This window comes from Symphalangus syndactylus, chromosome 17 (genome assembly GCF_028878055.3).
Source record: "Symphalangus syndactylus isolate Jambi chromosome 17, NHGRI_mSymSyn1-v2.1_pri, whole genome shotgun sequence".
Taxonomy (NCBI): Eukaryota; Metazoa; Chordata; class Mammalia; order Primates; family Hylobatidae; genus Symphalangus; species Symphalangus syndactylus.
Window position 1 is genome coordinate 20523806 of NC_072439.2, and position 14985 is coordinate 20538790.

The following is a 14985-nucleotide window of genomic DNA, read 5'->3' on the forward strand; positions in this document are numbered from 1 at the left end:
TACAAGCGTGAGCCACCACGCCCAGCCCCACAGTCCTTTCATTTTCAAGTTTGAATCCTAGTTAGAAAACCTGATTCCAGGCCAGGTGTGATGGGTCACGCCTGTAATCCCAGCACTTTGGGAGGCTGAGGTGGGCAGATCACAAGGTCAGAGTTTGAGACCAGCCTGACCAACATGGTGAAACCCCGTCTCTACTAAAAATACAAAAATTAGCCGGGCGTGGTGGTGCACACCTGTAATCCCAGCTACTCAGGAGGCTGAGGCCGGAGAATCGCTTGAACCCGGGAGGCGGAGGTTGCAGTGAGCAGACATTGTGCCACTGTACTCCAGCCTGAGCAACAGAGTGAAACTCCATCTCAAAAAAAAAAAAAAAAAAATGAAAAGAAAACCTGATTCCAGTAAAAGCCTGGGGGTGACAAAGAGGAAATAAACAGTAACTAGCCAATCTGATCTTCAAAGTGTAACTCTTCCATCTTCAGTGTGGAGCCCTTGCAAAGGGCTTCCCTGCCTATTGCGCCACCAGCCCCTTGGACAGGGCCATCTTCCTCCCACCTCCTGGGAACGCCTTCCAGCAGGCCTCAAAGCACAAACCCTAAAGTGCTGTAAATCTTGGAAGACAAGAGCTGGGCCTAAAAGAGTAACTTGGGGCCAGGCACGGTGGCTCACGCCTGTAATCCCAGCACTTTGGGAGGCCGAGGCGGGCGAATCACAAAGTCAGGAGTTCGAGACCAGCCTGGCCAACATGGTGAAACCCCATCTTTACTAAAAATACAAAAAATTAGCTGGGCATAGTGCCGGGCGCCTGTAATCCCAGCTACTCGGGAGGCTGAGGCAGGAGAATCGCTTGAATCCAGGAGGAGGCGGAGGTTGCATTGAGCCAAGATTGTGCCACTGCACTCCAGCCCTGGCGACAGAGTGAGACTCCGTCTCAAAAAAAAAAAAAGAGTCACTTGAACCTGGGCATGGTGGCTCACACCTGTAATCCCAACACTTGGGAAGGCCAAGGCAGAAGGATCGCTTGAGTCCACGAGTTTGAGACCTACTGGGCCAACACAGCAAAATCCCTTATCTACTTAAAAAAAAAATTCAAAAAAAAAAAGGTCACCTGGTTATCCCATATAGATATTCTCCTTCCAGCCCCACCCAGCTGCTTTGGAAAATTGGGATCTCAGTCTGCTTAAGGGAGCCCAGGCTTCCCTATACTTCCACACACATTTCTTGAGGCCGTGTTCTGGTTCACTCCATTAGAATTCAATTAGAATTCCAGCCCTGTGGGCCAGGCACAATGGCTCACGCCTGTAATCCCAGCACTTTGAGAGGCCGAGACAGGAAGATCACGAGGTCAGGAGTACGAGACCAGCCTGGCCAACATGGTGAAACCCCGTCTCTACTAAAAAAATGCAAAAATTAGCTGGGCGCGGCCGGGCGCGGTGGCTCACGCTTGTAATCCCAGCATTTTGGGAGGCCGAGGCGGGCGGATCACGAGGTCAGGAGATCGAGACCACGGTGAAACCCCGTCTCTACTAAAAAATACAAAAAATTAGCCGGGCGTGGTGGCGGGCGCCTGTAGTCCCTGCTACTCTGAGAGGCTGAGGCAGGAGAATGGCGTGAACCCGGGAGGCGGAGCTTGCAGTGAGCCGAGATTGCGCCACTGCACTCCAGCCTGGGTGACAGAGCGAGACTCCGTCTCAAAAAAAAAAAAAAAAAAAAAAAAATTAGCTGGGCGTGGTGGCGGGCGCATGTAATCCCAGCTACTCTGGAGGCTTAAGCAGGAAAATCGCTTGAACCCAGGAGGCAGAGGTTGCAGTGAGCCAAGATTGCGCCATTGCACTCCAGCCTGGGCAACAAGAGCGAGACTCCATTTCAAAAAAGCCCACAAAACTTGTCAACCTTTTCTCTTTCCCAACTTCACTCCCTCCTGTCCAAAGGTGTGTGTGGCGGGGGTCGGAGGTGTCCCTAGCCCCAACTCATTCATCTTTGGGACTCCACAAGGTGGGGCAGGGGGCAACCTCAGATACCCCTCCAGCAACCATGGCCCCCTCACTAGCCTCAATCTCTTGAGGAAGGAATCAATTCCCACAAATTATCTAAATATTTCTACTCAAAATGTAGTCCATGGACCAGGGGCAGCAGCATCACCTGGGAACTCAGAAATGGAAATTATGGGCTCCAGCCCAGACTTGCTGAATGAAAACATCTGGGCTAGGGCCCAGGAATCTGTTTTAGCAAGCCCTCCAGGTGTTTTTTTAATGCCCTCCAGAGTCAGAACGACAGCTCTGCACGGTCCCCATTGTGCCCTCCCTGGGAGAGTACACAACGCCCGCTTCTGCCGTTAGAGTTCCCATAACGCCCTCGCTCCTGACAGCCCACCTGCACCCTCCTGAAACTACAACTCCCATAATACCCAGAGGCGCGCGCCGTCACGTTCTGGGATTATATCTCCCAAGGTGTCTTGCGAGTCAGGCCGCCATCATGGCTCCCATCCTCTTAGTCACCGTCAGGACTACAACTCCCACAATACTCGGCGGCAGAACTACAGTCCCCAGCTGCTCCCGAGCTGCGCCACGTCGACTCCGCTGGGTGGGGCCGGCCTCGGGCGGGGCTGGCGGGGTCTTCAGGGTACCCGGCTGGTTACAGCAGCTCTACCCTTCACGACGCAGACATGGCAGCCCAGAAGGACCAGCAGAAAGATGCCGAGGCGGAAGGGCTGAGCGCCACGTGAGCGAGCTGGTTCTAGGCCCTCGGACCCGAGACCCCGGAGTCCGGGCCCCCGGCCCCCTCCTCCCTCGAGAGCCTGGAGTCCCAGCCCCGAGACGCAGAAGTGTTGGCCCCGGTCTCCTCTAATGGGACCCTGGAGTCTGGGCCCCTAGCCCCCTCCCTGCCTGCGGTCCAGAAATCTGGGGTCCCGGGAGGGAGTCCAGGCCCCCTTAGTCCCCTTCTTTTGCGGGGGTCTGGGGCTCCATCCCGGTCCACCACTGACCCGGCCCTACCCCCCGCAGGACCCTGCTGCCGAAGCTGATTCCCTCCGGTGCAGGCCGGGAGTGGCTGGAGCGGCGCCGCGCGACCATCCGGCCCTGGAGCACCTTCGTGGACCAGCAGCGCTTCTCACGGCCCCGCAACCTGGGCGAGCTGTGCCAGCGCCTCGTACGCAACGTGGAGTACTACCAGAGCAACTATGTGTTCGTGTTCCTGGGCCTCATCCTGTACTGCGTGTGAGTGCCTTCTGGGCCCCGCACCCGCACTAGCTCCGACCGGCTGGACCCCTCCTCTCATCGCTCAGGTCCCGCCCTTCACTGCCCGGTCCCTCCTCTCACCGCCCGGGCCCCGCTCCTACCGCTCAGGCCCCTCCTCTCACCGGCCAGGCCCCGCCCCCAAGGATTGGCTCTGCTAGACTACCTTGTCACCAAAGGGCCAAGTCCCCTACCCCACCATCACCCTGGCCAGGATGCAGTGTGACTAAATGTCACCTGGCCCTCCCTGGTCTCCAGGATGTAGCTTGCCGCCGGTGGAGAAGGCCAGGGCCGCCTGGCTGGCCCAGCCCCAGCTGCCTAACCGCTGCCTCCCTGCACCCCTCCTCCAGGGTGACGTCCCCTATGTTGCTGGTGGCCCTGGCTGTCTTTTTCGGCGCCTGTTACATTCTCTATCTGCGCACCTTGCAGTCCAAGCTTGTGCTCTTTGGTGAGAAACCCCCTGCCCAGATGAATCCTTGGTCCCTCAAATCTTGGTCTTTTGGAATGCAGACCTCAGACCCCAAATCCAAGTCCTTCAAAACCCAAGTCCGCCCAAGCCTAGATGTACACTAGATCCCCCAAACCTGATCCCTTAAAATCTCAGACACAACCGATCCTTCCATCGATTCTCAGCCCCCTCAAATTGCTATTCCTCAAACCCAGGCTCCACCTGGCTGCTGTGCCTTAAACCTACTCCTCTTCAAACCACATGACTCCTCCCCTCTCTCTCCTCCCCTTGCCGCTCTCTGCGGCCAGCATCAGCTGCAGGTGCCCACACTGGACAGCAGGTGGCGACCTTACACTGGCCTAGATCTGTTGCCGTTTCTTTTCCTGCTTTCTGGGATGTGACCAGAAAGAACTTGGAACTTAGAGAGGGAAGCCGAGGAGTATGTTTCATGTGGTTCCCAGACTAGTACCAAGGACCACTGGGAAAACAAAATGCCAGGGGAAATTCCCCCCAGGGGAAAATCAAGGTTTGGAGTGGGGTCAGGGAGTTGGGATTGGACAGTCAGGTAGACCTGAACGCCAGGCTCTTCAGGGGCCTGCAAGTTATGTGCTTGACAGGCTGGGGTGGAGGGAGCGCCTGAAGCACAGGCACGACTTGGCTTCAGCTGATCACCATCATCAGAGCATGCAGACCCCATCCCTGAGACTTCTATGAGAAGCCAGAAGTTGGTATTTTTATGTGAAATCGTTCACTTTGCCAGCCACAAATCACATCCTTGCAAAACATCTCAAAAAACACATCCACAGGTCAGATTTGGCCCTCGGGCCACCAGTTTGAGACCCCTGGTCTGCTCGAGGGTTGCAGCAGGAGAGCCCTAGTCTAGGGAGCAGGAAGCCGGGATCCCAGGACCTTCCTGGAGGATGTGGGGCAGAGGGCAGAGGGTGGGGCTGAGGCAGGCGAGGATGGTGTGCTGTGTTCTTTTTTGTTTTGTTTTTTTTTTTGAGACGGAATCTTGCTCTGTCGCCCAGGCTGGAGTGCAGTGGCGTGATCTCGGCTCACTGCAAGCTCCGCCTCCCGGGTTCACGCCATTCTCCTGCCTCAGCCTCTCCGAGTAGCTGGGACTACAGGCGCCCGCCACCACGCCCGGCTAATTTTTTTGTATTTTTAGTAGAGACGGGGTTTCACCGTGGTCTCGATCTCCTGACCTCGTGATCCGCCCGCCTCGGCCTCCCAAAGTGCTGGGATTACAGGCGTGAGCCACCGCGCCCGGCCTGGTGTGCTGTGTTCTGGAGGGCAGTGAGGACAGCAGGGGAACAGGGTGACCCCAGGACCTGGAGGGCCTTGGCATGAGGAGTTTGGATTCGATCCCGCAGACCTGGAGCTTGTACGGATTGTTGGGGGGCAGCAGGGGTTACTCTGGGAGAGGGCATGGAGGGTCGGAACAGCGTCCCAATGCCATCTGCCCCCAGGCCGAGAGGTGAGCCCAGCGCATCAGTACGCTCTGGCTGGAGGCATCTCCTTCCCCTTCTTCTGGCTGGCTGGTGCGGGCTCAGCTGTCTTCTGGGTGCTGGGTGAGTACAGAGTCTGAGCAGCTGGGGTGGATGGTGGGGTCCAGGCGCAGGAGCGTGGCCCTGAGCTGCCGGCTTTCCTGCAGGAGCCACCCTGGTGGTCATCGGCTCCCACGCTGCCTTCCACCAGATTGAGGCTGTGGACGGGGAGGAGCTGCAGATGGAACCCGTGTGAGGTGTCTTCTGGGACCTGCCGGCCTCCCGGGCCAGCTGCCCCACCCCTGCCTACTCCTGTCCTGCACGGCCCTGCTGCTCGGGCCCACAGCGCCGTCCCATCACAAGCCCAGGGAGGGAGCCCACCTTTGAAAATAAAGCTGTTACGGGTGTCATTCAGGAACTATTCCCCCAGCATCTTCTGTGGGTCTCTATGAGTGGAGCTGGGAATACTGCACAGACCAGGGTTGGGGTGGAACCTGGAGTGTGGGCAAGGTGATAAACAAGATAAACAGATAAAATATTATGGGATGCCCAATGGTGGTGAGTGTTGAGGAGGAGAAAAGAGTTGAGAAGGACAGTGTGCCGGGGGTCCCTGAGACTACCCCCAGATTTGATGGTTCTCTAGGACTCGAGAATCAGAGAGCACCCCAGGTTTGATGGTTCTCTAGAACCTGGGAATCAGAGAGCACCCCAGGTTTGATGGTTCTCTAGGAGTCAGGACTCAGTATGCAATTGCACTCACAGCTCTGATTTGCTCTCAAAGGATATGGAGCCAAGTCAGCCAAAAGAAAAGGTGCATAGAGTGAACTTAGAAACCAGGCATGCACTTCCAGATGCCACATCTCATTCCTCCAGCACTGGTCATGGCGACATGTGTGAAATGTCAGCCAGAGACACTCTGATCCTAGTCTTAGCGCCCTCGGTTTCATGGGGGCAGCTACAAGAGCACCTTCTCTCCAACACATACCAAAATGCCAGGCTCCCAGAAAGAAGGCCTGTGCCTGCACAAACAGCCTAGATAGATGCAGCGAGCCACTCTATCAGGAAGTGATAAGACACCCCCCACTGACACCCAAGTTCCCAGCCAAGGACCAACTGTGCACCCAGGCCTGTCTAAGGACAGCAGTCTGGGGTGGAGCCTTCCAGGTCAACTCTTTTCTGCACAGAGAAAGTTCGGGAGTGAGTTGTGGGTTAAAGAGGGTGACCAGAAAAGGCCTCCCTGATGTGACATTCACCAAAGACCTAAACTGAGAGAGGGAGCAGCCAAGATCCTTTGGAGGAAGAATAATTGGGGCAGAGGAAGCCACAGGGGCATAGCCCGAGAGATGGCAGCAGCCAGGAGGCTCGAGGGCAGCCAGGAGGCGGGCGTAGCTGGGGCAGATAAGCGAGGGGGACAGTGGGGGAGGCCAGGGAGCCTTGTGGGCCACGGTGAGGGCTTTGGGTTTTACTCTGCTTGAGATGAAAGTTTGCTTTTGTGAGATGGGTTTTGCTTTGTTTCCTAGGCTGGTCTCAAATTCCTGGGCTCAATCGATTCTCCCCCTGCAGCCTCCCAAAGTGCTGGGACTACTGGTGTATCCAGCCCAGTTTGCTTCTTGCCTTTTCTTTTTTGAGACAGGGTCTTACTTTATGGCCCAGGCTGGAGTGCAGTGGCGTGGCCACTGCTTACTGCAGCATCTACCTCTTGGGCTCAAGTGATCCTCCCACCTCAGCCTCCTGAGCAGCTGGGACCACAGGTGCACGCCACCACACCCAGCTAATTTTTTTTTAACTTTTCATTAGACAGGGTCTCACTATGTTGCCTGGCCTGGTTTCAAACTCCTGGGCTGAAGCAATCCTCCTGCCTCAGCCTCTCAAAGTTCTGGGATTACAGGCATGAGCCACGGTGCCGGGTCCAGTTTGCCTTTCATCATGAGGTGGAGACTGCCACGTGGTAGCAGTAACAAAAGAGAAACACACTTGGGAGGGAAAGTGCCAGGCAGATGAAGACAAGGGAGGTGGCCCAGAGGGCCTAAGAAGTGACTTGATTTTTTATTTTTATTTATTTGTTTATTTTTTTGAGATGGAATCTCTCTCTGTCACCCATGCTGGAGTGCAATGGTGCGATCTCGGCTCACTGTAACCTCCACTTCCCAGATTCAAGCTACTCTCCTGCCTCAGCCTCCTAAGTAGCTGGGATTACAGGTGCCCACCAACACGCCTAATTTTTGTATTTTTAGTTTTATTTTTTAATTTTTTTGAGACGGAGTTTCGCTCTTGTTGCCCATGCTGGAGTGCAATGGCGTGATCTCGGCTCACTGCAACCTCCACCTCCCGGGTTCAAGTGATTCTCCTGGCCTCAAGTGATCTGCCTGCCTCAGCCTCCCAAATGTGCTGGGATTACAGGTGTGAGCCACCATGCCCAGCCTATAAAAATTATTAATGAGATATTTTACTCCTTTTTCATACTAAATCTTCGAAGTCTGGTGTGCCTTTCACACACATAGCATGTCTCAGTTTGGACCAGCCGTGTTTGAGGCAGCCACGTGGCTGGCCACCATATCTGACAGGAGAATTCCAGAACAACATTGGGCATCAGTGGGCTCTGGGTGAGCATCTGCTGCATCAACGATGAGTGGGTGAGTTTTGCTGAGGAGACAGGAGGTTGGAGAGGCTCGGGGGCTGCATCCCTGAGGCCTTGGCACTCGCTGTCCCTCTCCTTGGGAAACTCCACCCACAGCTCTTCTTGTGTCTCCTCAGAGAGCCCTCCCAGACCACCCCTATCTAAAGTAATTGGCTGGGCGCGGTGGCTCACACATGTAATCCCAGCACTTTGGGAGGCCAAGACAGGTGGATCACCTGAGGTCAGGAGTTCGAGACCAGCCTGGGCAACACAGTGAAACCCCGTCTCTACTAAAAATACAAAAAAATTGGCCAGGCATGGTGACGGTCGACTGTAATCCCAGCTGCTTGGGAGGCTGAGGCAGAGAATTGCTTGAATCCAGGGGGCAGAGGTTGCAGTGAGCCGAGATTGCACCACTGCACTCCAGCCTAGGTAACAGAGCAGGACTCCATCTCAGAAAAAAAAAAAAAAAAGTACAAAAATTAACCGGACGTGGTGGCACACACCTGTAATCCCAGCTACTTGGGAGGTTAAGGCAGGAGAATTGTTTGAACCCGGGAGGCAGAGGTTGCAGTGAGCCGAGATTGCGCCACTGCACTCCAGCCTGGGCGACAGAGCGAGACTCCGTCTCAAAAAAAAAAAAAATAATAATAATAATTTTTATGTTGATTATGTGTATTGGAAGGATAATTTTTTTTTTTTTTTTTTTTTTTTTTTTTTGAGACGGAGTCTCGCTCTGTCGCCCAGGCTGGAGTGCAGTGGCGCAGTCTCGGCTCACTGCAAGCTCCGCCTCCCGGGTTCACGCCATTCTCCTGCCTCAGCCTCTCCCAGTAGCTGGGACTACAGGCGCCCGCCACCATGCCCAGCTAATTTTTTGTATTTTTAGTAGAGACGGGGTTTCACCGTGGTCTCGATCTCCTGACCTCGTGATCCGCCCGCCTCGGCCTCCCAAAGTGCTGGGATTACAAGCGTGAGCCACCGCGCCCGGCCTGGAAGGATAATGTATTGATATACTAGATTAAATTATTATTCATTTCACCTTTTGTTTTTTACTTTTAAAAACATGATTAAGAGGCCGGGCACGGTGGCTCACGCCTGTAATAGCAGCACTTTGGGAGGCCGAGGAGGGCGGATCACGAGGTCAGGAGATCGAGACCATCCTGGCTAACACAGTGAACCCCGTCTCTACTAAAAATACAAAAAATTAGCCGGGCGTGGTGGCGGGCGCCTGTAGTCGCAGCTACTCGGCGGGAGAATGGCGTGAACCTGGGAGGTGGAGCTTGCAGTGAGCCAAGATCACACCACTGCACTCCAGCCTGGGCGACAGAGCAAGACTCCATCTCAAGAAAAGGGAAAAAAAAACAAAAAAAACCATGATTAAGGCTGGGCACCATGGCTCATGCCTGTATAATCCTAACACCTTGGGAAGCCAAGGTGGGAGGATTGCATGAGCCCAAGAGTTTGAGACCAGCCTGGATAACACAACAAGACCCCCATCTCTGCAAAAAAGTTAAACAGTTATTTGGGCATGGTAGTCCCAGCTACTTGAGAGGCTGAGGTGGGAGGATCACTTGAGCCCAGGAGTTCAGTGCTACAGTGAGCCATCACTATGCCACTGCATTCAGCCTGGGCAACACAGAGAGACCCCATCTCTAAAAAAAAAAAAAAAAAAAAACAAGAGTTGCTGGGTGTGGTGGCTCATGCCTATAATCCCAGCACTTTGGGAAGCCAAGGTGGGTGGACTGCATGAGCTCAAAACTTCGAGACCAGCCTGGGCAACATGGCAACACCCTGTCTCTACAAAAAATACAAAAATTAGCCAGGTGTGGGGGCACATGCCTGTGGTCCCAGCTACTTGGGAGGCAGAGGTGGGAGGATTGCTTGAGCCCAGGAGGTCAAGGCTGCAGTGGGCCAAGATTACACCACCACTGCACTCCAGCCTGGGTGACAGACTGAGACCCTGTCTCAAAAAAAAGATGGGGGTGGGGGGTGCACAGATTAAATAGAAAATTGCAAGTTAGCCCGGGCATGATGGCTCATGCCTGTAATCCTAGTACTTTGGGAGGCCGAGGCGGGCGGATCACCTGAGGTCAGGAGATTGAGACCAGCCTGGCCAACATGGCGAAACCCCGTCTCTACTAAAAATACAAAAATTAGCCCGGCATGGTGGCACGTGCCTGTAATCCCAGCTACTTGGGAGGCTGAGGCAGGAGAACAGCTTGAACCTGGGGGGATGGAAGTTGCAGTGATCCAAGGTCACACCAGTGCACTCCAATCTGGGCAACAGGGAGACTCCCTCTCAAAAAACAAAAAAAGAAAAAAGAAAGAAAATTGCAAGTCACCTCTGTGGCTTATATTGTGTTTTATTGGACACACTGACTTAGATGCTGGGGAAATGGCAGTGCTGGAAACAGACAAGGCCCTGCCATCTGGGAGCTCACATTCCGTAGGAGATGTGCAGGAAACACAGATAGAACCACCAACAATCAGGACACTCAGAAAGGGGTAAACGCTCCAGAGCCAAACAAACTGGAGAGCTGCTCAGTGGGCAGGGCCTTGCTGGGGACTGAGGGGCCACTTGCCCCTTGGTGCAGGTCTCAGGGAAGAGTGTTGGAGCCAGAGGGAACAGCAAGTGCAGAGGCCCTGAGGTCAGATCTGCTCAATAACAGGGTGGTGCTCCTGGTCAGCCCCAGAGACCATGCTGGGGAGGATACTGGGGGCCAGATCGCACAGGACCTGTGGTAAGGTCTTTGGATTTTGCCTTAAAATGTGAAACTATATAAGGACATTGAACAGGGAAGAGTCAGGATCAGGTGTGACTGTTAGAAATATCCCTCTGGAGGCCGGGCACGGTGGCTCACACCTGTAATCCCAGCACTTTGGGAGGCTGAGGTGGGAGGATCGCTTGAGCCCATGAGTTTGAGACCAGCCTGAGTAACATGGCGAAACCCCGTCTTTACTAAAAATACAAAAATTAGCCGGGCGTGGTGGCACACACCTGTGGTCCCAGCTACTCAGGAGGCTGAGGTGGGAGAATCACCTGAGCACAGAAGGCAGAGACTTCAGTGGGCAGAGATCATGCCACTGCACTCCAGCCTGGGCAACCAGAGTGAGACCCTGTCTCAAAAAAAAAGAGAAAAGGAAAAGAGAGGAGAGGGGAAAAGAGAAGGGAAAATTAAAGAAAAGGAGAGGAGGGAAGGGGAGGGGAAGGGAAGGGAGGGGAGGGGAAGGGTGGGGAGGAGAGGGTTATCCCTCTGAGGTTGTCTGGCGGATGGGCTGGAGGTAGTGAGACCAGGGAGGATGATCCTAGCTGGGGAAGATGGGGCAGGGAAGTGGGGTGAAGAGGTGGGACAGGGAAGAGAGATTCAGGAGGTTGAAGGACGAAGGACAGGTCTTGGTGGCTGACTTGCGTGGGAGGTGAGTGGGAGGAAGCAAGAAGACCCCCAGCTTCAGGCTTCCCACAAGATGGGAAGACCGGGGGTGGGAGGTGGGAGCCTGGGTGTCTTGAAGCCACACAGGAGTGCACTTCCAGAATCTGCCACCAGAGGGCGGACAAGTGCTTCCGCCAGAGAGGGAGCTAGAGATGGACTCATCCTGGGGGACCAGGCAGGGTGGGGACCTGTGGTGCCCCTGGCCAAGCCAGGTCACCTCAGCCTACTCAGAGGCCAGGGGCCAGGCTTCCAATCCCAATTTTGGAGTAGCAGAGGGTGTTTGTTGACCGCAATGCCAGTATTCCCCAGGGGAGACTGAGTGTCCGTGCCCATGTCGGTGGGTGGACGCTAGGTCCGGTCTACATTGCTGGGTTTGCAGTGAATATGGTCGAGATGCTTTGCTTGGAGGCTACTGATGCCAAAGACCCAAGCACTCAGTTCTGAGATCACTGAGGCAGCAGGCTAGAGCTGCAGGTCGGGGAGGTTGGTACTCAGGCCAAAGGCCTATTCTGAAGGCAACTGGCTACAGGTCTCAAATTCTGGTGTTGAGTTATTGAGATGCTGAGACCAGAAGCTTCCATCTGGGGTGATCAAGACTAGGGTCCCAGGGCCAGAGGTGGTGGTTCATGCCTGTAATTCCAGCACTTTGGAAGGCCAAGACGCTTGAGCCCAGGAGTTCAAGATCAGCCTGGGCAACATAGTGAGACTCCATCAAAAAAATGAAAACCCGGCAAGTTGGGAGGTTGAGGCAGGCGGATCATGAGGTTAGGAGTTTGAGACCAGCCTGGCCAACATGATGAAACCTGCCTCTACTAAAAAAAAAAAAAAAAAATTATCCGGGCGTGGTGGCGCACGCTTGTAATCCCAGCTACTCGGGAGGCTGAGGCAGGAGAATGGCTTGAACCCAGGAGGTGGAGGTTGCAGTGATCCGCGTTCGCGCCATTGCACTCCAGCCTGGGCGAAAGAGCAAGACTCTGTCTCGAGAAAAAAATAAATAAATAAATAAAAATAAAAACAAAAAAACTAGAGTACCATTTCTCTGTCTCTCCTGAACAACCTTGAGATTCGAGGTTTGGTTTGGGTAGGAGAAATTGGAGGGCTTGCTGTCTCATCAAGGGGACAGAGCCCAAAGGTCTTGTCTATTTTGGTGACAGTCTGGGATCCAGCTGGCTGGTTGGAAGTGACAGATTGGGAATCTGGTTGTTTTGTTTGGTGGTATAGCCTGGGGTCCAGTTTCTGATTTGGGGTAACAGTAACTGGAGATCTGTTTGGGAGGCTGAGGTGGGAGGATTGCTTGAAGCCAGGAGTTTGAAAGCAGCTTGGGTAAAAAAATGAGGTCCCATCTCTACAAAAAAAAAAAAAATGAAAAAATTAGCTGGGCATGGTGGTGCATGCCTGTGGTCCCAGCTACTTGGGAGGCTGAGACAGGAGGGTCACTTGAGTCCAAGAGTTTGACGCTGCAGTGAGCTAGGATCATACGCTGCGCTCCAGCCTGGGAAACCCTGTCTTTAAAAAAGAAAATGGGTTCAGTTCTCAATTTTTTTTTTTTTTTGAAACAGAGTCTCGCTCTGTCGCCCAGGCTGGAGTGCAGTAGCGCGATCTCCGCTCACTGCAACCTCCGCCTTCTGGTTTCACGCCATTCTCCTGCCTCAGCCTCCCAAGTAGCTGGGACTATAGGCGCCCACCACCACGCCCAGCTAATTTTTTGTATTTTTAGTAGAGATGGGGTTTCACCATGTTAGCCAGGATGGTCTCAATCTCCTGACCTCATGATCTGCCTGCCTCGGTCTCCCAAAGTGCTGGGATTACAGGCATGAACCACCATGCCCAGCCCAGTTCTCTATAAGTGACAGATTAGGGACTTGCCTCTGGTTGGGGTGACAGGAACCAGTTGTTGGAGGTGGCAGACACTAATGTTCCTGTCTAGGTTGGGGCGATGGGGGCTGAGATTCTAAGGTCTGTTTTGGGGTGATAGACTGGGTTCTGATTGTCTAGTTTCTCATGACCAGGACTGGGACTTCTGGCACCTCCTTAGGGGTATTGGATATAGAGTCTTGGCTCTTTTGAGGTGACACTGGGTTGAGACTGAAATTTAAGGTTTGGGGTACCAGACTGAGGGTTTGATGACCAGTTTAGAACAACAGTAACTGGGGATCTGGTGAACTCCACTGTGGTATCTGATACTGGAGGTCTGGTTATCTCACTTTGGTGCCAGAGGCCACCAGTCCAATTACCTGGGTGGAGTTACAGAGGCCAAAAGACTGGCCAACTAATTTTGGCTGAAGACCAAAGCCCTGGGGGTCAGGGCCTTGGCTTGGAGTGGAAGACCTGGGGTGACCAGTTGGGGGGGTCAGGGCCTTGGCTTGGGGTGGAAGACCTGGGGTGACCACTTGGCTAGTTTGAGGCTGCAGCCATTATAGGTCTGGTTGCCTAGTTGGGGTAACAGACGGGGATCTGGTTGGATAGTATGGAATGCTGGAGATTGGGGTTCCAGATGTCCAGTTTGGGACAACAGAAGTGGGGGTTAGCCTGGGAAACAGCAAGACCCTGTCTCAATAAAAAATAAAAATAAATCAACCAGGCCTGGTGGTGCGTGCCTGTAGTCCCAGCTACTTGGGGAAGCTGAGGTGGGAGGATCATGTGAGCCCAGGAGGTCCAGGCTGCAGTGGGTTATGATCGCACCACTGCACTCCAGCCTGGGTAAAAGAATGAGACTCTTGTCTTGAAAAAGAAAAAAAAATAAAAAATAAACAGAAGTGGGGGTTTCTTTGCCTAGATTGGGGTGGCAGAATCAGGGGGTTCTGGTTTCTAATTTTGTGGGATTAAGACTGGGATCCCAGGACCTAGCCTGGGGCACAGAGACTGGGAAGTTGAATTCGGGGTGACAGGGGCTAGGAGGTTAGCTGCCTAGTTTGTAATGACAGATATTAGGGATCAGTTGTCCAGGGTGGGATGAAATGATAGGGGGTTCCAGGGTCTAGTTTAGGGTGGCATAGAATGGATGTTAGCTTGTCTCATTTGGCATGAGTGGGACGAGGGGTCTGGTCGTCTAGTTTAGGAGACAGACTGGATGGAGCCTGGTCGACCAGATGAAGAAGATGGGACTGTGGGCCCAGGTCTGTAGTCTGAGGTCACATTTTATGCAACGTGTTGCTCAACGTGGAGTGACAGAGCCTAGAAGCCTAGAAGTACAATTGTGCCGTTTGGGGTGGCAGTGTCTGGGGGTTGGTTGTCTAGGACTGTGAGACAGAGACTGGGTCCCAGGGCGATGTATTCAGGGTAACAGAGATGGAGCATTTGGTTTTATAGTTTTGTGGGGAGGAAACAGAGACCAGGGAACATGTGACCTCATAGACTCTGGAGGTCCAGTTGCCTAGTTTTGTGGGACAGAGGTTAGGATCCCTGGGTATATTTGGGGTGACAGAGACTGGGGTCTGGTTGTCTAGTGTTGAGTGACAGAAACTGGGGGTGCCAAGCAGTATTTGGGGCAAAGAAACTAGGGCTAGGTTGTCTAGTTTTACAGGACAGAGATGGGTCCCAGAGTATATGTGGGTGACAGAGACTGGGGATCTGGTTGTCTGCTTTTGGGAGACGGACTGGGGACCCTGCATGTATTTTGGGTAACAGAAATGGGGTCTGGTTGTATAGGTTATTATACAGAGATCATTGTCCCAGTACATTTGTGGGGTGACAGACTAGCTTGCTAATTTAATTTAATTTTTTTTTTTTTTTTTTTTTTTTTTTCTTTGAGACGGAGTCTTTCTTTGTCCCC

General features: G+C 53.5%; 1 protein-coding gene across 1 annotated transcript; it reads left to right on the top strand.

Annotated features, from left to right (window-relative positions):
• Window positions 1-2445: 2445 nt before the first annotated feature.
• Window positions 2446-5583, top strand: RABAC1 (Rab acceptor 1). Its single transcript, XM_055250390.2, has 5 exons — window positions 2446-2718; window positions 3000-3212; window positions 3581-3678; window positions 5148-5249; window positions 5333-5583. The coding sequence occupies exons 1-5, from the start codon at window positions 2663-2665 to the stop codon at window positions 5419-5421; spliced, it is 558 nt and encodes a 185-aa protein (XP_055106365.2). The 5' UTR covers window positions 2446-2662; the 3' UTR covers window positions 5422-5583.
• The last annotated feature ends 9402 nt before the right edge of the window (window positions 5584-14985 follow it).

Coding starts and splice junctions, on each gene's coding strand:
- RABAC1 (XM_055250390.2), top strand. CDS start 2,663: ATGGCAGCCCAGAAGGACCAGCAGAAAGATGCCGAGGCGGAAGGGCTG. Junction 3,213..3,580: donor GGCCTCATCCTGTACTGCGT/GTGAGTGCCTTC, acceptor CCCCTCCTCCAG/GGTGACGTCCCCTATGTTGC. Junction 5,250..5,332: donor AGCTGTCTTCTGGGTGCTGG/GTGAGTACAGAG, acceptor GCTTTCCTGCAG/GAGCCACCCTGGTGGTCATC.